The 24,966-nt window shown below is 42.8% G+C and overlaps 1 protein-coding gene across 1 annotated transcript; it reads left to right on the top strand.

The window, feature by feature from the left end:
• The first annotated feature begins 2,182 nt into the window (after positions 1-2,182).
• On the top strand, positions 2,183-10,819 carry MFSD4B (major facilitator superfamily domain containing 4B). The gene is given in 6 exon segments (XM_046675145.1): positions 2,183-2,503; positions 2,593-2,997; positions 5,282-5,450; positions 6,560-6,676; positions 7,976-9,171; positions 9,173-10,819. Coding segments are annotated over 6 exon segments (2,244 nt in total). The 3' UTR covers positions 9,209-10,819.
• Positions 10,820-24,966: the final 14,147 nt, after the last annotated feature.

Here is a 24,966-nt window from a genome sequence, read left to right as displayed (position 1 = left end):
GAGAGCAGCTAGAGAAAAATGAAACACTACATAGAGAAAGAGTGATGATCTGAATGACTGCAGAGTCCAGGGTAGCCAGAAGACACTGGAACAACATCTCTAAGCGCTGAAAGAAAAGAGCTGTGAACTCAGAAGCCTATATCTAGGGAAAATATTTTCAATAGTGCAGGTGAAATAAAGACATTTTCAGATGAAGGAAAACTTAGAAAGCTATTGTCAGGAGACCTGCCCTAAAAGAAATGCTGTAGGAAGTTCTTTAGGATGAAGAGAAAGGGCAACCTGGATGCTCAGGACCGAAAGAAGAGCCACAGAAAATGTGGCTATTTAGGTAAATAGAAAAGACTATTTTTTCTCTTAAATTCTTTAAAATAAGTACAATCATTAAAAATATAGGAAGGAATGCTATTAGTTACGGGAAACTAATCTACTGTAACAAAAATTCAGTGATTTAAAAAACAAAGAGATGTTTCTCTCACATAACAGAGGGAAGTATTCCAGGTTGACAGATAGGGTAGCTCTGCTCCATACATCACTCAGGGACCCAGGCTCCTTCCATTTTATGGGTCTGTAGTGCCCGAGGGCTTTGTCGTCATGTATAGGGGAAACTCTGTCACAGCCATGTCCAGGTTCCAGCTGAGAAAGGAAGAAGACGGCATAGAGAAGAGTATCCAGTGCCTTAAGGCCCCTGGTCTTTTTACTTACATTCTACTGGCATCCCTAATTACAAATTCAGGTGGGAAACGCAGCGGAGCTGTGCAGTCATGCACTGGGTTATAACTTAATTACTTAGGAAGAAAGGGCAAATGGATTTTGATAGCTAGCTAGCAGCCTCTATCACAGCGGATGAAAGAGAAAGGAGACATTTTAGACAGAGGGGACAGTACGATGAAATGCAAGGAAGTGAGAAACAGCATGTGGTGTACAAAGAACTAATAGCAATTTTGATGTTGTTGGAATGTAAATAATGAGGTCGAGATAGCAAGAGATGAAGCTAGAGAGGGGGGCAGGAGCAGATGAAGTCGGATTTTATTCTTAAGGAGGAGTTGAAGGGTTTTATGTAGCAGATTTTCATTTCAGTTAGATACTAAGGGGAGAAAGATGGATTTGGAGAACAGAAGACTAGAGGGGAGAAAATTAATTAGGAATCGGGACAATAGTCTTGGTGAAAGGTGTTAAAGTTTTAAAAGTAGGCTGTGATAATAGTATAGAGTAGATGCCTGATTTTAGAAATATGTAAAGAGGACTTGGTGATAAACCAAGGAGAAAGAAGGAAGCAGGCTCTCAGCTTCCTGTGACATGACTGGGTGGGTGATGGTACCAGCAGGGAATATCACAGAGAAGGAGCAGACTTATTGAGAAAAAAGATGAAACATTGTGAAGCTTGAATTCCTACAAAATATTTTTGGTTTTATTAAATCTCAGTGTGCCGGTGTGTTACTCAAGTCCGAACTCCTCTGTACAGCATAGAAAGCTCTTTACAATCTGGACCTAACATACCTCTCCCATATCATCTTCTGTTCTCTTTAATATATATGATACCTTCTGTTGCAACCACATCAAACTTTTCTCAAAGAGACCTTCTCTAACTGAAATCTAAAATAGGTTCTCTTAAATCATAGCATCTGTACTTTCTGAGGTAAACTGGGAAGGGCTTAATGACCAAATGGTCAGGGTTGGAGAGACGGGTTGCAAAGGAAATGCTGATGAGACTCAGGTTTGTAGTCTGGAACCTAAGTGGATGCGAGAGTAATCAGCTAGAAAAGAACACTTCAGATAGACAATAAAGAAACATATTTACACATTTTGAGGCTGTGGTCCGTTTGGTCAAAGAGCAAAAGGAACAAAAAGCTGGAGTCGGAAAAGAAGATAAGCCTTTCCTTCTCTGCTGGCATAACTTTACTCAGGGATTTTGCACATCGACGCCCTGCTCCACTTCCTCACAAGAATGGAATCATTTACAGGGATTGGGGCGAGAGGGTGCCTTCAACCGCATGTTTGGTTCCAGCTTTCTTTCTTGAGCTACTGTTACACTGTCTATGTACAGCCACTGATTGGCTGACTGACCTTGGGACAGTTGCTATTTATTCTCTATGACTTAATCCTCCTATCTGTAAAACGAGGATAACATGGAATTTAGAGTGTTATGAGGATTAATTTAGATAATACACGTGAAAGCTTACATATGAGGTCCAACAAATGCTGTGGAGTGACAGATGAACGACAGATCAACAGCCGATCTCCAAGGAGCACGGGCAGGAATTTTATACAGTGGTATAAGGGACAGACCTTCGGGCTCTCTTTGCTCCCCCAAGAGATCCGGGGAGCGGGCGCGAAGCCATCCCTTGCAATTCTTGGTGCGTCTTTTCTCATAACGGTTTGGCTCCTTCTTACCGCACGATTCGTCGGGTCCCAGGCTGCAGCTTCAGCTCGCTCCGCCACGGGGCGCCCGCCCGCTGGGCCTCTGTGGCTTCAGCTGTGTGTGATGCTGAGGCCCAGGCGCGACGTCCGGTCACCTAGGCAACCACATCACTTCCGGTTGTGACTGGGCCGTGGTTGGCGAGAAGCCGCATTTCTGCCATGTGACCCGCGCAGGCGCAGAGCGTGCGGGGTGGGGGTGGGGCGTGTCCGCGGCCCGCTGCGCCGGGTGCGTTCCGAAGTGCGACTTCCCGGTCCTGGCCAGCGGCCGCCCCCGCGGAGGTGGCGCCTGCCGGGACGGCCGGGCCCGGAGGGGCGGGGCCGGGGCTCGGCTCCGAGGTCCTGAGGCTCGGCTCAGAAGCTGAGCGGCTGCAGGACCGCGTCTCCCGAGCCGCCGAGCTGGAGTTGGAACTGGAATTCCCGGGCGCCGGGGCCCCGGCTGCCGGGCAGCGGCTCCTCCAGGCCAAGGCCCCGGCGGAGAATGAGCCGGAAGCGGCGGCGGGCTCGCGGCGGAGCGGCGGGGCCGGGAGTCTGCACCGCTGGTTCATCACCGTGATCCTGTGTGCCGCCTTCCTGGGGCTGGTGAGAGCGGCCGCTGCGACCCCGCGGGCCGGGGCGTGAGCAGGCGGCGCGGCCTTCGAGTTCCAGGGTCGCCTCCGCCACTTGCAGACTGCGTGACCTTGGGCGCGTTAGTCTGCCCGAGACTCAGTGTCGTAATCTGTTTAAAGGGCACAGTTTTAATCTTGGAGGGTTATTGTCAAGTGCGAAATTTATTTTCCTAATATATTTCCCAGCTCCAGCCAGCCTTCCTCCCTCTCCTCCTCGGGGTGGGGAGCCGCAAGAAGGGTTGCCAGGTCTATAGCCGCTGTCCCCCGGGCCCAGCCAACCCTCGTGTTATTCCCTAAAGCTGCTTTTCTGGGATTTCCTCTTCCTCTGCTGATCAATTTCAGCCAACCTCTTGTTTTTACAGATGAGGAAATAGACCCAGAGAGGGAAAGTGACTTTTCCGGACCACACAGCTGGCTAAGTGGTAGAGCCAGGAATGCGTAGTGTTTTACTCTGCCCACAGGCCTATGTGAAACAAACCTTCAGATCTTTCAATGTTTTTCTTAGAGCAAACTGCAAGGCTAGAAGCACCTTTTGTCAAAACCCTTGGCCACCCCGCGATTCCTTTATTTCTGGACACCGCCCCCTCCCTCCACCTCGCGTCTTCATCACCTGCCTTGAATGTTGGGATTCTGGAGAGTTCGGAGGCGAATCCTCTGAGCGTCACTTCTGGTCACTCAACGTCTTTCTCTGAGCCACAACTGATTCTTAGAGTATTTTGATTTGAAAGAAGAAAAATCACTGCCGATCCTTGGTTGGCCCCCGCTGTGTGCCAGATCCTGTTGTCAGCGTTGTGCAGGCTGGAACAAATTGGATGAGAGCTAGGCTCAGCCTTTCTCCCATGTCCCAGGCGCGCGCTCTGCGCCCGGTGCCCAGGCCTGCTTTCCAGTCCCGCACAGCTCCAGCTTGGGCAGGGAGCACACCCAAGCGTTTCAAGCAGACCAGTGCAGTTAGAGTTAATTATTCTTGAAATGTAGACCGATTGGAAACATTTTTTCAAATGTAAAACTAGTTTCCTCTGAAAGCCGACTGTAACCTTAATTCTTGCTAACACTAGATTGTCTTTAAGTAAAATTTTATTTTTAAAGGCATTGTATATATATGTATGTGGTATTCTCTAAGAAAGCCGTACAGACTGTATTGCTGATGGCTTGGGGTTTTCTTTGAAGAAAAATGCAGATTTAGAAACGTTTCAATTGTTTAATCTCCTGCATATTTTGTACTCGTAATTCAGAGGAAGCACCCCATGTGCATCCAGAAATATTGCTGTCTGTTTTAACAACATCAAAAATGAGAATATTTTGATGATTTAAAAAAATAATTTTTCTTTTACAATTTTTTTTTAAAGATTGTCACCTGAGCTAACAACACCTATTGCCAATCTACTTTTCTTTTTTTCTTCTTCTTCTCCCCAAAACCCCCCAGTACATAGTTGTATATTCTGGTTGTAGACCCTTTTGATTGTGCTATGTGGGACGCCACCTCAGCGTGGCCTGATGAGCGGTGCCATGTCTGTGCCCAGGATCCAAAACCGTGAAACCCCGGGCTGCCGAAGTGGAGCGCGTGAACTTAACCACTTGCCATGGGGCCAGCCCCTAAAAAAATAATTTTTAACATTTAAATTCCTGTGATATTTGGGCATGTAGTATACTTAAAAATGTACAAAACTATTTCAAAAGTTACATTAATGTTACATTTTACTATTAATACAAAATAGTCTTTTATGGTATTGTTCAAAAAGGAAATAGGGGCCGGCCTGGTGGCGCAGCGGTTAAGTGCACACGTTCTGCTTCAGCGGCCCGGGGTTCGCAGTTTGGGATCCCGGGTGTGGACGTGGCACCGCTTGTCAAGCCATGCTGTGTTAGGCGTCCCACATATAAAGGAGAGGAAGATGGGCACGGATGTGCGCTCAGGGCCAGTCTTCCTCAGCAAAAAGAGGAGGATTGGCGGCAGATGTTAGCTCAGGGCTAATCTTCCTTGGAAAAAAAAATAAGGAAATAGAATCGCAGCAAAAAACTGAAAGAATTAAAGAAGTTTTTAAAAATTTACAGTTGTCAAAACTAGAAAAAGAGGATTTGGCACACCAGAAATAGGAGTACTGGTATTGTCGTCATGAATTTTTCCTGACTGTGGGACTTCAAGTAATTCCCTACGTGACATTGAAATCCCCTCCTCCCTTTTTAATGGTGAAAAAAGCTACCACATAGATAGACATATTTTAATGGTTGTAAATAAAATCTTTTGCCTTTTTAAATTTCAGGGAATGAGTGTTGCTATCCTGGGACCCACGTTTCCAGATTTGGCAGTAAATGTGAACCGCAACATGAGCAGCCTTTCCGTGGTTTTTGTGGGCCGTGCCTTTGGCTATTTGGGTGGTTCTGTGATTGGTGGAGTTCTTTTTGACAGTATGAATCCTTTTCTACTTTTGGGTAAGTAAACACCAATTTTCGCTTCTCTGTGACTGTCCAGGAAATTACAATTTGTTTTTGAATAGGAGCCATACTATCTTGCGGAATGTTTGACGACTTAGATGGACTAGGGTTTGGACGTCCTCCGTGGAAGTCAGGTCTCCCTGGTGCCGGCTTTCATCTTGGCAGTTAAGGGAATCTCTGCTGGACCACTCTGGAAATTTAGATTAGCCCCAGAGTGTGTTAGCCATCCTTAGCCTTCCTGACTTCACCTGTAATTTAGACACCACCCCTGGATCGCGTCCTGGTCGTCCAAGGCGCTCTGCCTGTCAGAGTTTAGGGCAGATCTCCTGAAGCCACCAGAGATCAGAATGAATGAACTTGAACTTGCCCAGGCTGAATCCTGGACTGAGAATGAAGGTAGGAGTGGATGGTGGGTGAAATGATGTAGTCTGAATTTTTGTCCCTGCTGCCCCGTGTCAATGATAATCCCAAACCTTTCTACCTCACCCTTGAGATAGATGGCAAAGCTTTTAACTTACTCTTTTTTGAATAAATTGACATGTTGAAAGAAAATCTGGCTTGATGTAATAAAACCGCTTTGGAAGTAAGGAGAATAATTTACTGTTGTTGATGAATAACTAAATAATCCCTCTGATTTCCAAAGTGGTTGAAAGAATATATTTCTTATGTTTCCTTCCCTATTCCCCAAACTAATTTATTTAATACATTTCTACTACCAACTACTATAGTAGTTGCATTTTACTTTTATGTTTTTTATTTTTTACCTCCTATCTAAAGATCTCTTTAGGTTCTTAAATATGAAACATTTAAATAAGTAATTTTTGAGCTGTCTGTTTTGCCATAAAACTTTGCCGTGTATTATAACTTATAGTTTGATTATTAGCAGTGCTAGATGTGTATTTATATTAGAATCACATATTTTATAGTCCATAAAGATTATAAAAGTTTTTAAGTGAAATGACTATTTGTAGAAGCTGAACCTCTCATCTCATTGTTACTCAATTTTAATGTGACTTACTCTGCATTTTGGGGAGTTTTTTGATGTTGACTTGAGCCATGACTCTACATGAATGTTGTTTTCAGCTGACTTTTACATTTCTTCTCAGGGATGTCAATGTTGGCTACGACAGTTGGTCTTTATCTTGTTCCATTTTGCAAGGCAGTGGTATTACTGATTGTCATGATGTCCGTCTTTGGTGTTTCAATGGGCATCCTGGATACAGGTTAGTGACCTCGTCAGTGTCACCTCTGGGAGTAGGGACTTTCCACTTGAAAAAGAAGAACAGGTGATATTAAATTGTCACTTGCAGTGTCTGCCAAAATGACACTGACCTACTGAGTTGGTCATAGGCTCCCCCGATCAGAACCACCCTTCTGGCATCTACTCTTCTTGCCAAGTAGGATGTCTGTTTTTGAGCAGCCAACCACGGAGCGAATTTAAAGAATTTTGTTGTATGAGAGATTGTGGATTTACAGTATCCAACCAGGGTAGGGTCCGCACCTGGGTAATTACAGTGCAGGTGAGCGGGCTTTCATTTTGGGCTAGAACTTCATTGTAGTATGGGGGAATTGATGAGTTAATCAGTTAAACTAAGTTTGGAAACATTTTTGGCTGAGGAAGTCTAGAAGCCACTATCCAGTTTACAATGCACCTTGCCTTTTGAACTAAAAGAAACCTGTGCTGTGTATTATTTTCCTTTTCTTCCTTTTCTCTCAAAAGTCCTGCCCTCCTGCAGGAGAGCCTCATCATGTATCTTGATATCTTTTAAAACCTACAAAATAACACATGACTTTTGTTCACCCTTAAAGCCAGCTTCCTCCCCTGCTTCCCTGCTCTGCCGTTACTTGACATGTCAGGGAAATATTTTATACTTTAGGCTTAGTTTGGTTGTGAAATTACGGGGTAGAATTCTCTGTTTGTCTGCAAATGCGGTTAAAAAAGGAAAAGAAAGAAAACGCAAGACTTGCTTCTTCTTGCCTCTCACCTTGTAGAAGGAATCCTTAGTGCCTGTCATGGGCACTGCAGAATCCTGTAGTGGTCAGGTTCTTGAACATGTGTTTCACATCTGCTATATACATAAATAATTTCCTTCAAGTGGCTGCCCATTGCAAGTACAGAAAGCTTGGGTTATTTGGCCACTGTCTGATGTTAATATCTATTTAAAATATTTATAAATAAATAAATATATAAATATCCCCCCTCGCTGCCAGCCTGGTATTAGAACTGTGTTATAAAAAGCCTTGTGCTAATGGGCCTGGCTCTGGGAGGTAGTGCTTTGCTAGCCTGTAGAATCCCATTTGTAAGTATGTGATATTTCAGTGCTTATTGCTCTCTCGTGGTGGGGGGTTAGAGTTCCTCAGTCATAGAATTGACTTGATAACAACATGCATGCAAACATGTGACAACTTAGAATATTATGATCCTGTGCCGTGTAAAACAGACTCATGCTTTTTCTGATAGTAATGAACTGTTTTTTGCTAACTTACTATGATTAAATCATTTTCCCATCTTTCATTGGTAGGTGGTAACGTCCTAATCTTGGCTCTCTGGGGGGACAAAGGAGCCCCGCATTTGCAGGCCTTACACTTCTGTTTCGCCTTGGGTGCCTTCTTGGCGCCACTGCTGGCTAAATTGGCATTGGGCACGACCGTGTCTGCTGAAAACCACACAGAGGCTGACTTTAACGATTCTGTGCTCAACCAGTCATCTGAAGCCGCCTCAGAACCTCTACTTGGAGTACCTGACGATATGAATTTACTGTGGGCTTATGCTGTCATTGGGACTTACATTTTTGTAGTTTTTATCTCTCTTCTTGCTCTGTTTTTAAAGAAAAGCTCAAAGCTGGCAAAAGCCAAAGTGTGCACTCAGAGGTCTCAAAGAGCTAAATATCACAACATCCTGCTTTGTCTCCTCTTCCTGTTCTTCTTTTTTTATGTTGGAGCCGAGGTGACATATGGCTCTTACATTTTCTCGTTTGCAATCACTCATGCTGGCATGAAAGAAAGTGAAGCGGCCGGATTGAACTCCATCTTCTGGGGGGTCTTTGCGTCTTGCAGGGGCCTGGCGATTTTTTTTGCTGCGTGTTTACAGCCTGGAACCATGATCGTGTTGAGCAACATTAGCAGCGTGTCGTCATCTTTGTTTCTGGTGCTTTTCAACAAGAGCCCAGTTTGTCTCTGGATAGCAACTTCCGTGTATGGGGCCTCGATGGCAACCACGTTTCCCAGTGGCATTTCTTGGATTGAGCAGTACACGACCATCCACGGAAAAGCCGCAGCATTTTTTGTCATCGGTGGTTCCTTGGGAGAAATGGCTATCCCTGCCGTAATTGGAATTCTTCAAGGAAAATACCCCGATTTGCCTGTAGTTTTGTACACGTCTTTGGCGTCAGCGATAGCCACTGCTATTTTATTTCCCGTGATGTATAAATTAGCCACCTCACCTCTCAATCGTCAGCAAAAAGAACACAGGAAGAGTGAGGACCAGAAAGCTTTGCTCTCTAGCTCTGGGCCGAATGACTATGAGGAAGATGCAGAAAAGTGGAATGAAGTGGATTTTGAAGTGATCGAGATGGATGATAGAATGAGGAATTCTGTAATAGAGACATCTAGAAACATTGTGATGGAGCCCCCAGCCGAAGTCTCCAGCCAGTTCCGCTCAACCGCTTTAGTGTTTGAGTCCTCTCCGGTTAACACTGGCAAGTCCGCTGTGAACCACCTTGCAAGAAGTCAGGACAAAAGGGACTAACACTTAGAGAAGGTGGATTGTTTGCTCACTTCCTTGAGCAACCGTCAGGCCTAAAGAGGCCCGTCAGAGCAGAGCGTTAGCACACTTCCAACGTGTTTTGAGTATCCAAATTTCTACGTCAGAGCATAGCAAATGCTGACAACGTTTTGAAACGTTCTGTAATTCCCAGAATCTTCCATAAAGAACCAATGGTCTCATACAGTAGAATCTTGTTGTGAGGCTAGTGTTTGGCACATGGCTGATTAGGTAATATGTGGTGGCCTTCACTCCTCAGAGCATACAAAGAAGGCATTTGTTTTTGAGAAGCTGGGTGCCATCCTAATAAAGCCATCTGGTAATTGAGTCAACTAGCTGAACAAGTTATCAGTCGTCAGTACTCTCCCAGGGCGGTTGAGGAGAGGAGTTTCATAAAAGAGCTTCTTTGAAAATGGACAGATTTTCATTAATTACCCTGTCTGTAGCATTGGACCAAAGAATGCTGGTGACTCATTTGATTCCTGATTTCTACGAAGAGAACACGGAACAGGGTCCTACAGACATGGCTTCAAGCCTTGACTGCTGCTTTCTGGCCTTCGGCCCTGCACTCAGTCACTTAACATATGTTGACTTTGTTGATGTCATCTCCGGATCTGTGATTCTATAAGTGAAAATAAGATGATTCTCAAATTAGGAATCTATAAGTTTTAAAGGTTATGCAGGACGTCTGCTAGAAATTAATATAAGTGCCACCCCGTTCTTCATTTCAAATGAGAGGTGAAACAAAATTGATAGCTTTAAGAATGTGCTACTGATTGTGAATTCATGTCAATTTGACACTCAATGTTTACTACTTTATTTGAACAATTACCGGAAGAATACATTCTTTAGTACTGTATTTCATTGATTCTAAGATGCCCCTTTTTTCACATATTTAACATCTCTGAAATCAGAATATGTGTTAAAATCAATGATTATTTAACATTGTGACAAAATTTAATTGACAGTTTTTTTCCAAATATATAGACAGTAATGTTGCATTTTACAATCAGTGTCTTAGACTCAGTGAAATACAATAATTCATTCAATTATGGAGATTATACTATTTTTACAGACATTTTAAAAAGAAAAGTTATTTTTATATGCTAATTTTGTCTAATTATGTTCAGACGGGATTTGGAGATGCTATGTTCCGATTTTAAAAGCTGTTTCAGAGTTACTACGTTAGTAGTGGGGCTGTGGACAGGGCCTCTGGAGTCCTTTGCCTACCTCAGTCACAGGGTCTGGATGTGAGCCTCGCTGTTCCAGGATTTGCTCCTCATTGAGTCCGGTTGGTAATCACATCGTAAGCACTGTAAACCAGGCTGCTAGTTTAATTTACCATGAGGCACAGTCTTTTCCAGTGATTGGAATACTTTATCATCATCCAGGGCTCCTCCTTCCTGAGTTTGACATACCTGGGAAACCAAAGTGATGAGAAAGTGGCTTGTTGGCCTAGGAGTCAAGGATCACAAAGGGTACCTCATATGAGTTTGGCCAAGCTGGTGGGGGCTGTCCTTTGATCAATGATGAGCATCAATGACAGATTTTGTTTACTTCTCTTTACCAAGTTGTTTTTTTTTTTTAAGATTGGCACCTGAGCTAACAACTCTTGCCAATCTTTTTTTTTTTTTTTAATCCTTCTCCCCGAAGCCCCCCAGTACATAGTTGTGTATTCTAGTTGTGAGTGCCTCTGGTTGTGCTGTGTGGGACGCTGCTTCAACATGGCTTGATGAGTGGTGCTAGGTGCGCGCCCAGGATCTGAACCAGTGAAACCCTGGGCCACTGAAGTGGAGCGCGCGAACTTAACCACTTGGCCACGGGGCCAGCCCCTCTTTACGCTTCAGCATATGTTTTATCCTGAATAACATCTGACTTCTACCTGAGTGTAGTATGTCTGCTTTCTCTTACCTAATTTCTATAGATTTGCTTTTTGTTTTTTCTTAAGTGAAATACTGTACTTTCGTGACCACTGCCATTCACCTTATATACCTGCCACGTGTTGGTTCATGTTAATATTCTAACAGTTTTGGAGAGTGCTGGTGGAGAAATTAACACTAAACAGCCTATTCTTGTTCCTGTTATACTCTACTTTTCCCTTAGCTAGACCTTGGAGGTGACCTCTGCCCCGTCCACTGCTTGTTCTCAGGCGGTTGGAGTTTAGGTGGTGGCAGCTGTTTGGCAGCTGGGAGGCGGCCAGCACAGGGCTTCTCCCTGCAGCATCTGCATTTAAGGGGTAGGAGATGTAGCTCAGGGAGAGAAGGATGGTAGTAAGAACATGGCAGAAAATTTGGAAATCCACACTGGAAAACACCCTAGAGTTCAAAATGTGGATGGCCATACGAGCTGATAGGCGTTGTTAAGGTTTGATCGTGTATTTCCATATTGGAAGGACGAGACTTAGTACAATTCCAGGAATTAGCATTCATCCTAATAGTCAGTTCTTAGGTGAGTGTCTCCTGATATGCAGGTATCAAAGTTTTCTATTGTTGAGTAACAAATTACCACAAATTTAGCATCTTAAAACCACAGGCATTTTTGTCTCACAGTTTCCTTGGGTCAGGAATTTGGGCACGTCTTCACGGGGTCCTCTGCTCCCGGTCTCACAGCGCTGCAGTCGAGCTGTGGATGGAGCCGTGCTCCTCTCTCGAGCTTGTGGTCCCCTTTCGGGGCTGTGCAGTTGTTGACAGTTTTCAGTTCCTGGCTGTGGTAGACTGAGGTCCCTGTCCTCTGCTGGCTGTCAGCTGGCACCAGTCTCAGTTCCTAGAACCTCCCACAGTTCCTTGCTGTGTGGCGCTCTCATAGATCTCTCACGACATGGCAGCTTATTTCTTCAAAGCCGGCGGGAGCATCTCTTGCCCAAGTCTACTAAGCTGGAGTCTTATATAACATAAGTAATCCCAGGAGTGGCAGCCCGTCACCTTAGCCAGAGTATTCTTTGGTTAGAAGCAAGCCACAGGTTCTGCCCCAAATGGAGGGGAGAGGCTAGTACAGAGATGTCACTCACTGGAGGTCACCTTATGGTCTGTGTGTTACAATCTGCAAAATCAGGTACCTGCAAAATCAGGGTTCAAAAGAGAAAAAGTTTGAACTGAGGAAAAACCCTTCAGCAGTCCCTGAACGCGATCATAGGTCCAGCACGCCAAGTGTACCGGTGTGGGAGGGAGCGGCTCCCCATGGGCCAGGCCAGCTGACCTGATTGGGAAGAATCTTTTTTTGTTTTTGGGGTACTGGAGGAGTTAACTCAGAGTTATGCTTTTTTTCTTGACATTTTATTTTGTGTCCTTTACCACTGTGCTTTTAACCTGTTCGAATGCAGCTTGATAGGAGGGAAATAGGTAAATTTCAGTTTAATTGTATTTTCATAGTAAAGTCCAAGAACACTTTGAGAGCGTTTTTCAATTACTCTTATTTATTTTTTTTGCTGAGGAATATTCTCCCTGAGCTAACATCCACTGCCAGTCTTCTTTTTTTTGTATGTGAGCCACCACCAATTATTATTATCTCCAATAATAATTGGGAGATGACACACTCCTGAAAAATATGTGAGACCCAGGTTACATGTAAAATGATTTTGTTTCAGGTAGATTCCTTGAATAATCAGGATAGCTTTCTCATAGCCAGAACTTAGAATTTCTCATAGCAACGTATCCCTCAATCCTGCCACTTAAAAGATATTACTAAAATAGAGCTTAAAATTCTTAATGGAGGTAGATATATTCTGAGATGCCCTGTATCTGTGTTAAGTGTCACTTGTTTTGTTCATAGTGTGAGTGTATGTGTGTGTTTGCGTATGTGAATCCACAGATGTTGTGTGTTTCATATTTGGTATACTCTGGGGATGCAGTGGGGGTAGAGGTGTTAGGAAAGGAAGAAAGCTTAAGGTATGATTCAAAGCTTGTTAGAAATGTTCTCTCTCTCACTTTTTTTTTGCTGAGGAAGATTAGCCCTGAGCTAACATCTGTTGCCAGCCTTCCTCTTTTTGCTTGAGGAAGATTGTTCCTGAGTGAACATCTGTGCCAGTCTTCCTCCATTTTGTATGTGGGATGTTGCTACAGCATGGCTTGATGAGCAATGTGTAGGTCTGCTCCTGGGATCGGAACTGGTGAACTCCAGGCCACCGAAGCAGAGCGCACAAACTTAACCACTACGCCACCAGGCTGGCCCCTTCTGTGGCTATCTTATTATGTCTTCTCTTGTCCTCTATTTCTGCCCTGTTTATTTTAATTCTTTCAGAGAAGATCCGTTAGGTCATTTCACTGTGGCTGTTAGTTCTCATATGTTGCTTTCATGTCTTCCTTCTGGCTTGTATTTTAGTTGCAGAATGCCTGTAGTGTCTGGTCTCTAAACGTAATGCAGCTCTCCTTTGGTTATAGTTAATGGGTGGCCTGGAGAGATTTTTTGAGGTTGTTAAATGGCGTCAGTAACTTAAGGTATTTGGCTTTTTAGCTTCTGTACAGCTTGTTGAGATTATAAGGTGCTTTTATTTAAGAAAAATATTTATTTTTAATTATGATAAAATATACATAACATAAAATTTACCATCTTCACCGTCTTTAAGTGTACAGTTCAGTGGCATTAAGTGCGTTTACATCATTGTGCACTCATCACTTCCATCGTCCACAGGACATTTTTCATCTTGCAAAACTGAAACTCTGTACCCATTAAAATCTAACTCCCCATTCCATCCTCCCACCAGCCCCTGACGACCATCATTCTGCTTTCTGTCTCCATGAATTTGACCACTCTGAGTACCTCATGTAAGTGAAATCATACAGTATTTGTCGTTTTGTGACTGGCTTATTTTACTTACCATAATGTCTTCAGGGTTCCTTTAGTGTGTGTCAGAATTTCCTTTGTAAAGGCTGAATAATGTTCCATTGTATGTATATTTTGTTTATCCGTTTATCTGTTGATGGACACTTGGGTTGCTTCCACCTTTTGACAGTTGTGAATAACGCTGCTGTGATGCACAAATATCTGAGTCTGCTTTCGTTTCCTTTGGGTGTATCCCAACAAGTGAAATTGCTGGATCCTGTGATAATCCTACTTGTAACTTTTTGAGTGCTTTCTTTTTATTATTTGGCTTAGATACTGTCCTAGTGCAGTTTTTGCAGACGAGGCCAGCAATAGGAAGAAGATAGAGAAACACACACTTTGTTGGTATTGCTTCAAACTCTAGGCCGCCGTTTGGCCCATTATAGTCAGGTCGGTACCACCCACGTACTGAGTAAGTGAACTCACAGAAAGGTTATGTCCGGCGTCTCCCTCAAAGTTTTGTTGTCGCGGCTTCTGGTTCTTGTTCCGTCACTGAGCAGATGTGTTTGAGAGCTGCCTTTGTTCTAGGCACTGTAAACCAAGCACTGATGAATTCCTCTCCTGGCCTTGGAGTCCCAAGTGTGGTAATCATGTATTTTGGAGTTTTGATCCCAGTTTTCTGCTAAACGAGTGGTCTTGTGTCCTGTGCTTCTTTCTTTATAAACACAGGACCCCTCTGGCCACTTTGGATCCAGATGGTGTGTGGTTGGGGACCCATGGGCTGGAGTGGGCCTGGAGCCCTCAGGAGCTGGGCCGGTGCTGGGGCCAGGCTGCTCTCTGCCTCCTTCTGGCAGTAGTTCTGCCCCTCTGTGGGACTTCTCTCTGTTCCTTTTTCCTTTGGGCCCACTGTCTGTTCATCTCTAGTCCAAATTCTGGAAGGATCCTGTCTGACTGACTTGAGTAGCTGCCATTGCCCTTACTGGGCAGAGCCCTTTGCCGCAGCCTCAGGAGTTGGTCAGGCTATGAATGGGCCCCCCTTGGGTCGGGGCCTGCTGCCCCATCCAGAGGTAGCCCCCCTACCCTCTGGCCACTGCTCTGAGTCAGGAGCTGTGAAAAACGACCAGGAAGTTCCCCTGTCTGCTCTGTAGCTAGGATGGTGCTGGGCTTAGTGAATATTTGCTAGTAGATGCTTGAATGGGATGCAGGTTCTCAGGCCTCAGAGCTGATGGTCTGGTTCATCTTTTGACTCAGAACTGGGACAACAAAATCACCCCACTTTGCAGCCCTTTTCTGCAGAGCTTATTAGACAAGGTTAGTAGTGGACTGTTTGACTTTCAAGGTGAAAAGCTCTGTTCTAATAGGGTAATGTTTATACGTGAGTGAGATACAAGAGGATTCCCAGTTGCAGAGGTTACTATTACAGCTCTCATCTCTGTGGACCACAAAGATGTCCAGGTCCACACATTTCAGTCATTTACCAGATATTTACTGAGCAGTTACCATGTTCAGGGATCAGGCCTTGGGAATAGAACAGGATAAGACAGAGGAGATCCTTGCCTTCCCTGAGCTGCCCTTTTACTGTTTCAGGTGAGATTTGCTGTGGCAGCCTTTCTGTTAGCTGAGGAGCCGGGAAGGCTTACCATATTAGGTTTTACCCAGTTCAGAAAAGTCAGCTGAGCTCTTATTTCCTTGCTGTGTGTTTCTGTCTCTTCATTTCCCTTATTTTCACATGTGATCTTTGGGTCATTGTTGGTTTAGAATTTTGTAAAAAGTAATTAGTACCGTGCTGTCGAGGTTAATAGAGTGCAGCCCAGCTTCAGAAGGCTGCAGCAGAGGAGGCTGACAGCTCAGTACAGCCAAAGGGCACGTTCCTGGGCGGCTGGATCTTGGGTTACACCTCCAAACGCCCGAGGCTTAACTGAGCGGCTCTCCTTTCTCAGCCCTTTTACTTATCGCTTGCAGAGAACTTTACACCCTTAGGAGGAGATTACCCAGCTCTGAGTCCAAACACACTTTGGGCCTTTACCCTTGTTGAAGAAAGACTCAGACAGAAGCATTTAGGAAAGAAAAAGTTTCCCAGCAAAGAGAGCGAGAGGACTGGCTGCCAGGTAAGAACACAAGTATGTGAAGGAAAAAAGCAAGACCTACCACGGTTTCCAAGTTTGCATTAGTTCGAGGTGGAAAAGCAGGAACTCTCTCCCGTGATTAGCATATTCACAAAGGTCGTGACAAGTCTTCAGACATCAGCACAGCAAAAACCAGGGGTAAAATTGCTTTCGTTAGGGAGTCCAGGCGTATGGGAAATGCTCAAGGTCTTAGTGTTTTTGAGATCAGAATCAGTTAGATGACCCTGTTACTTTTGGTTTATCTCAGGGTGTGAAGTGCCTCCCGACTGGTACGGGATGGGCTTAATCGCTGAAGCAGGACAGAGTTCCGCTTGTGCTCCTGAGTCCATAAGCTGCAGGAGGACAAAGGACCCAAGGGAAAAATGTGATTGCAGCTCTACTCTTGTCCCCTGCTCAAGACAGAAGCCTTTGCTCCAGTGGCTTTTAACCCTGGCTGCTGTTAGTGTTCCCTTGGGAGTGTTCAAAACCTCCTGATGCCCGGCATTTTTACCTTCATATGAATTCAGTTGGTCTGGAGTGGATCCTGAGTATGGATGTTTTTTAAAAAGTACTCTGGGTAATTGTAATGTGCAGCCAAGGTTGAGGACCACTGCCTTTTATCCATTCAGAGAACTGGAGCCTCTGCTGGTCATGGTGTTTTTTAAGGCTATTTTACAGCTTGGTTAAGTCTGTGCTTGCTTTTGTAGATGCTTGAAATTCTGTGCACACTCTCTGAAGGAAAACCGGAGAGGAAGAGCTCTCCCGTTTCCCGTTACCTCCACTGATGCTTGGTCAGTGAAAGGGGTCGTCAGTACTGTTGTTTGAAATCCTGCCCCCAATGAAACCACACTGGGACCTTTCGGAGGTTGGCCTTCTCGACATGTTTTCACTAGTCACTTTCGATTTGAGGGGCTATAAGGGGACAGGGTGATCTTGTAGATTTGTTACGTCTGGATTTAAGATTGCTCACATGTTTACATGGCTTCGTACAATGTAAAGCTGGTTTCAATCAAATATTGATATAAATAAATACTGATGTTGCTTTAAGATAAGACTTGTGTCTCATTTCATTGATGTTTAAAAATGAGTTTTGCATCTCTCTTTCAGAAAGTAGTCAAGAATATTTCCAGATTTTAGATTGTGAGTGCTCCAAAACGTATGTGGTAGTTGCACTATGTCCCTAAAACGTGAATGGTATTTTATTTTCACTTCACATAGTTATTAGAAGTGACACGTAACGTCTTTGATGACATTTCACCCTTTTGGCCCTTCAGCATCTCTTGGGAAGTTTACGGTCTAATTTCTAAACTTAAAAGTCCACCAAAGAAGCTGTTACTGGCTGGATATCTTAGTTAATCTTAAACTTGAATAATAACTCCCTAATTAAGATGATTATAGACATATCTCTGTTTCAGAATGGAAAGGAGGTCTTCAGGATTGCACAGCAGGCGGAAACTGGGCTGCTTCTCCTTGCTTCCCGTCAGTACCGGGCCCAGCAGCTGGAAGCCTGCTGCACTGACCACAGCCCTATTTTTTAACTTGATTAAAACAGCTCTAGTGCTAATCTGGTTAAATGCTCCTAAGTTGGAGCATGATACAGCAACCTTCCCACCCCCTTCACACTATTTACTGGAGTCTTGAGAAAAGATATTTTTAACAGCGGGCAGGTTTAAGTGAGAGAAACTAAATGACCACCCTCTCCCTTGTCTTATCTGAGCAGTTATAAATGACATTCCAGGTGTCTTTATTTGCGTGCCACCACCTCTGCTTTCAGTGCCCTAAGTTTACAGCCGTGCCCTCTGCTCTGGGCCAGGATCCTCTTGTACCTTTGCCTCATGTACCATGCCAGGGACTCTGGGCAAAGCTTGCCCTTTTTTCCTTCTAAATACAAAACTCTAGAAGCGTTGGCATAGGGCCAGGTGTGGTAGGATTTCAAGAATAATTGACTGATACCCAAAAGTCCCCAACACCTTCCGTGAGGAAGCAGGGTCCCAATTTATTGTTCCATGCCCACTTCATCTTCCATGGATTTGGTTAGGCATGAGAGTGGACTGAGTGACCACGTGCCCACGCCACCTGCTCCTCAGGGTTCCCTGGGCCGGAGGATGGGATAAGAGACTAGATCCCAAGGACAGACTTGAAGACTGGCTGTGAGGCTGGCTCAGTGGCGTGGGGCTAAGTCCCCATGCCTCGCTGTGGCGGCCTGGGGTTTGCAGGTGCGGACCTAGCGCCACTCGTCAAGGCACGCTGTGGCAGCGTCCCACATAAAATAGAGGAAGATTGGCACAGGTGTTAGCTCCGTGACATTCTTCCTCAGGCAAAAAGAGTAAGATTGGCAACAGATGTTAGCTCAGGGCCAGTCGTCCTCACAAAGAAAAAAAAAACTTGAAGACTGGCTGTGGCTCTTCTCCTACCTCTCTCTGGAAAAGATAACGGTTTGGGGAGTGGAATTTTTCTGTTTGCTTACGACAGCAGCCATTTCATTCTCTCTCCTTTGGGAAACTTTAATGGGTCCAGTAGAACACATGAGAAAAGTTAATGTGCTGTGGTGGTCAAGAGTATGGGATCTGGAGTCTGTCAGCCTGGATTTCACTTCTGACTCTGCCGCCTACCGCCTTGGCCACATCACTTAATCTCTCTGTTCTTCGGTTTTCTTTCGTGGGGCAGGCAGTCAGACTTAAATGAGCTAGTGTTTGCAAAGCACTTAGCATATTGCTGCACGCATGCCTGAGGGTGAATTGTGTCCCCTCAAATTTATATGTTGATATCCTGACCCCCGGTACCTCAGAGTCTGACTGTCTGGAGACAGGGCCTTTAAAAAGGCCATGAAGCTCAAAGGAGGTCATTGGAGTGGGCCCTCATCCAGTATGACTGGTGTCATTATAAGAAGAGGAGATTTAGACACAGGTACAGAGGGAAGGCCATGAGAAGACACAGGAAGAAGACAGCCATCTACAAGCCAAGGAGAGAGACCGCAGAGGAAGCAAGCTGTGCAATGCCTTGATCTCAGACTCCTAGCCTCCGGAGGTGTGGGAAGGATTTCTGTTGTTAAGCCACTCAGTCTGTGGTACTTTGCTAAGGCAGCCCTAGCCAACTAATACATATAATGAACACACAGTAAATGGTAGCAACTATTACTATTTTTATTATTATTATTCCCAAACCACTCAGCCAAAGAAAAAATAAAAGTAGCCACAAATGGGGAATTTTAATCAGAAAATAAGGCTCACTAGTTTAGTAAAAAAGACCATCTACAAAAGGAAAGTAATACGAATTTTTTATAACTCTTGTGGCTGGGAAGGCCTGGTGGGACACCTTAACCAATGAATTCAGAAGCAAATGAATTATGGGTCATAAGGACACTTGGTCGTCCTGGCGAGAAGATGTGCGCCTGGGAGCCCACACAGCTGGCCTGGGGAGCTCTCTGCTCAGGTACCACAGAGGGTGGACACCTTGGACTCGACCAAGTAGCTAAGATAACTGGAGGCCACTAGCAACAAAAGAGTGAGAGACGGCAAGAGCACACAGTTGTTTTTAATGGATAATGTATGCATGTAGTAATAAAATCTAACAGTATAAAGGTAAACTAAAAAGTAAATCTTATTCACCATTGACCCTTAACCCCAACCTCCACGAAGACAGCCACTCATATTGTGATTTTTGTGTATCTTTTAGAGAGATCAGTGCATAACACAAAACTGTGTTATGTGTATATATACACGTATGTAAAAATATAAATAAATAGGTAAGTCAATATCCTCTGCTTTCTTTATTTGTATTGATTTGTAATTGACATATAACATTGTGTTAGTTTTAGGTGTACAACATAACAACTTGATCTATGTGTGTATTGTGAAATGATCACCACTATAGCTTTAGTTAACATCCATCACCACACATAGTTACAAATTTTTTTTCTCTTCTAATGAGAACTTTTAAGATGCACTCTCTTAGCAACCTTCAAATATACAATACTGTATTATCAACTATAGTCACCATGCTGTATGCTACATTCCCAGGACTTATTTATTTTGTAACCGGAAGTTTGTACTTTTGACCCCCTTCACTCATTTTGCCCACCGCCAGCCCCTACATCTGGCAACCACCAATCTGTTTTCTGTATCTGTGAGTTCCGTTTTTTGTTTTTAGATTCCACCTATAAGGGTTATCATATGGTATCTGTCCTTCTCTGTCTGACTTATTGCACTTAGTGTAATGCCCTCAAGTTCCATCCATCTTGTCACAAATGGCAAGATTTCATTAATTTTTATGGCTGAATAATATTCCATTGTATATGTTTACCACATTTTCTTTGTCCATTCATCTATTGATGGACACTTAGGTTCTTTTCATGTCTCGGCTGTTGTAAATAATGCTTCAGTGAACATGGGGGTGCAGATATCTCTTCAAGTTAGTTTTTTTGTTTTCTTTGGATAAATACCCAGAAGTGGGATTCCTGGATCAGGTGGTAGTTCTAGTTTTAATTTTTTGAGGAATCTCCTTACTGTTTTCCATAGTGGCTGCATCAATTTATAATCCCACCAACAGGGCACAAGGGTTCCCTTTTCTCCACATCCTTACTAACACTGGTATTTCTTGTCTTTTTGATAATAGCCACTCTAACAGGTGTGAGGTGCTATCTCATTGTGGTTTTGAGATGCATTTCCCTGATGATTAGTGCTGTTGAGCATCTTTTCATGTACCTGTTGGCCATTTGTATGTCTATAAAAATGTCTATTCAGATCCTCTGCTCATTTTTTAATCAGATTTTTTTTTTTGCTATTGAGTTATATGTGTTCTTCACATATTTTGGATATTTACCCCTTATCATGTATATGATTTACAAATATTTTCTCCCATTCAGTAAGTTGCCCTTTCATTTTGTTGATGGTTTCCTTTGCTGTGCAGAAGCTTTTGTTTGATGTAGTTCCACTTGTTGATTTTTGCTTTTGTTGCCTTTGCTTTTGGAGTCAAACCCAAAACATCATCTGATTTCAAGGAGCTTACTCCCTATTTTTGCTTCTAGGTGTTTTATGGTTTCAGGTCTTATGTTCAAGTCTCTAATCCATTTTGAGTTAATTTTTGTGTATGGGGTAAGATCATGGTCCAGTTTCATTCTTTTGCATGTAGCTATCAAGTTTTCCCAAAACCATTGATTGAAGAGACTATCCTTTCTGCATTGTATCTTCTTGGCTCCTTTGTCCATATATGTGTGGGTTTATTCCCAGACTCTCTATTCTGTTCCATTGATCTGTGTCTGTTTTTATGCCAATACCATACTGCTTTGATTACCAGAGCTGTGTAATATAGTTTGAAGTCAGGGAGTGTGATGCCTCCAGCTTTGGTCTTCTTTCTCAAGGTTGCTTTGGCTATTCAGAGTCTTTTGTGGTCCTATGTACATTTTAGAATTGTTTGTTCTAGTTCTGTGAAAAATGCCATTGGAACTTTGAAAGAGATTTCTTTTATTAGTTCTAACGGGTTTTTTTTGGCAGAATCTTTAGGGTTTTCTCTATACAATATCATGTCATCTGCAGAGGTAGTTTTACTTCTTCCTTTCTTTTTTTTTTTTTTTTTTTGAGGAAGATTAGCCCTGAGCTAACATCTGCTGCCAATCCTCCTCTTTTTGCTGAGGAAGACTGGCCCTGAGCTAACATCCGTGCCCCTCTTCCTCTCCTTTATATGTGGGACGCCTACCACAGCATGGCATGCTAAGCAGTGCCATGTCCGCACCCAGGAACTGAACCGGCAAACCCCGGGCCGCCAAAGTGGAACGTGCAAACTTAACCACTGCACCACCAGGCTGGCCTCATATTTCTTCCTTTCTGATTTGGATGACTTTTATTTCTTTTTCTTGCCTAACTGCTCTAGCTAGGACTTCGAGTAGTATGTTGAATGAAAGTGATGAGAGTGGGCATTCTTCTCTTGTTCCTGATCTTAGAGGAAGAGCTTTCAGTTTTTCGTTATTGAAATATGATGTTAGCTGTGGGCTTGTCATATATGGCCTTTGTTGTGTTGAGGTAAGTTCCCTCTAAACTCACTTTGTTGAGGGTTTTTAACTTGAGTGGATGTTGAATTTTGTCAAATGCTTTCTCTGCATCTATAGAGATGATCATATGATTTCTATGCTTCATTTTGTTAATGTGGTATATCACACTGATTGATTTGGATCACTGATTCATTGCTATTGAACCATCCTTGCATCCTAGGGATAAATCCCACTTGATCATGGTGTATAAGCCTTTTAATGTATTGTTGAAATCAGTTTGCTAAGATTTTATTAAGGATGTTTGCATCTATATTCATCAGGCATATTGGCCTGTAATTTTTTCTTGTAGTGTCCTTGCCTGATTTTGGTCAGGGTAATGCTGGCCTCATGAAATGAGTTTGGAAGTGTTCCCTCCTCTTCTATTTTTGGAAGAGTTTGAGGCTTGGTATTAATTCTTTAAGTGTTTGGTTGAATTCACCAGTGATGCCATATGTTCCTGGGCTTTAGTTTGTGGGCAGGTTTTTGATGACTGATTCCAGTCTTTACTAGTATCAGATTTTCTATTTCTTCATGATTCAGTCTTGATAGGTTGCATATTTCCAGGAATTTGTCCATTTCTTCTAGGTTGTCCAATTTGTTGGCATATAATTTTTTTTTTAAAGATTGGCACCTGAGCTAACAATTGTTGCCAATCTTCTTTTTTTTTTTTTCTGCTTTTTACTCCCTAATCCCCCCAGTACATAGCTGTATATTCTAGTTGCAGGTCCTTCTAGCTGTGGCATGTGAGACACCATCTCAGCATGGCCCGATGAGCGGTGCCATGTCTGCACCCAGGATCCAAACCTGCAAAACCCTGGGCCGCCGAAGTGGAGCATGTGAACTTAACCACACGGCCGTGGGGCTGGCCCCATAATTTTTTATAGTAGTCTATTATGATCCTTTGGTATTGTTGTAATTTCTCCTCTTTCATTTCTGATTTTATTTATCTGAGACTTGTCTCTTTTTTTCTTGGTGAGTCTAGCTAAAGGTTTGTCAGTTTTGTTTATCTTTTCAAAGAACTAGCTCTTAGTTTCATTGATTTTTTTCCCTGTCTATTGTCTTTTAAGTATCTATTTCATTGATTTCTGCTCTGATCTCTGGTATTTCCTTTCTCCTACTAACTTTGGGCTTTATTAATTCTTCTTTTTCTAGTTGCTTCAGGTGAGAAGTTAGGTTGGTAGAGATCTTTCTTGTTTTTTAATGTAAGTGTTTATTGCTATGAACTTCCCTGTTAAAAATGCTTTTGTTGCACCACACAAGTTTTGGTATGTTGTATTTCCATTTTCACTTGCCTCAAGATATTTTTTACTTTCTCTTTTGACTTCTTCTTTGACTCATTGGTTGTTCAGTAGCATGTTGTTTAACCTCCACATATTTGTGAATTTTCCAGTTTTCTTCTTGTAACTGATTTCTAGTTTTATACCATTGTGGTCAGAAAGGATACTTGATATCTTAATCTTAAATTTATTAAGACTTGTTTTGTGGCCTAATATATGATCTCTCCTGGAGAATGTTCCATGTGCACTTGGGAAGAATGTGTATTCTGCTGCTTTTGGATGGAATGTTCTGTAACTGTCTCTTAAGTACCTCTGGTCTAATGTATCATTTAAGACCAATATTTCCTTATTGATTTTCTGTCTGGATGATCTATCCAGTGATGAAAGAGGAGCGTTGAAGTCCCCTACTATTATTGTATTGCAGTCTATTTGACCCTTTAGGTCTGTTAATATTTGCTTTATATATTTAGGTGCTCCTATCTTGGCTGATTAAATATTTACAAATGTTATATCCTCTTGTTGGATTTATAATTATATAATGACCTTCTTTGTCTCTTATTGCAGTCTTTGTCTTACAGTCTATTTTATTTGATATAAGTATGGCTATCCCAGCTTTCTTGTGGTTTCCATTTGCCTGGAATATCTTCTATCTTTTCACTTTTAGTCTGTTTGTGTCCTTAAAGCTGAGAGGAGTATCATCTAGGCAGCATATAGTTGGGTCTTGTTTTTTTATCCATTCAGGCACTCTTTGTATTTTGATTGGAAAATTTAGTCCATTTACATTTAAAGCAGTCATTGATGGTTATGTACTTATTACCATTTTGTTAATTGTTTTCTGGCTCTTTTGTAATTCCTTTGTTCCTTTCTTCTCTTTCTCTCTTCCTTTGTGATTTGATTATTTTCTGTATTCGTATGCCTAGATTCCTTTCTCTTTCTCTTTTGTGTATCTACTATAGGTTTTCACTTTGTGGTTATCACGAGGCTTACATAAAACATCTTATAACAGTCTATTTTAAGTGCATGACAACTTCAGTTCAAATGCATTTTAAAGCTCTACATTTTTACTTTCCCTCCCCCAAGTTTTAGGTTTTTGATGTCACAATTTAAATCTTTTTATCTTGTATATCCAGTAACAAATTATTGTAGCTAAAATTATCTTTACTACTTTTGTCTTTTAACCTTTATGCTAGATTTATAAGTGATTAACCTACCACCATTACAACATTAAATTATTCTGAACTTAACTATATATTTATCTTTACCAGTGAGATGTATACTTTGATATGTTTTTCTGTTACTAATTAGCACCCCTCATTTCAGCTTAAAGAAGTCCCTTTAACATTTCTTGTAAGGCTGGTCTAGTGATGCAGGACTCCTTCAGCTTTTGCTTGTCTGGAAAACTCTTTATCTCTCCTTCAATTCTGAAGGACAGCTTTGCTGGGTAGAGAATTCTTGTTTTGACTTTTTTTCCTTTAGCAATTTGAATGTATTGTGCCACTCCCTTCTGGACTGGAAAGTCTCTGCTGAAACATTTGCTGATAGTGTTATGGCAGGTCCCTTGTATATAACAAGTTTTTCTCTTGCT

This window comes from Equus quagga, chromosome 11 (genome assembly GCF_021613505.1).
Source record: "Equus quagga isolate Etosha38 chromosome 11, UCLA_HA_Equagga_1.0, whole genome shotgun sequence".
NCBI lineage: Eukaryota > Metazoa > Chordata > Mammalia > Perissodactyla > Equidae > Equus > Equus quagga.
Note: the sequence above shows the minus strand (reverse complement) of the source record. Positions and strands in the feature narration are given on the sequence as shown.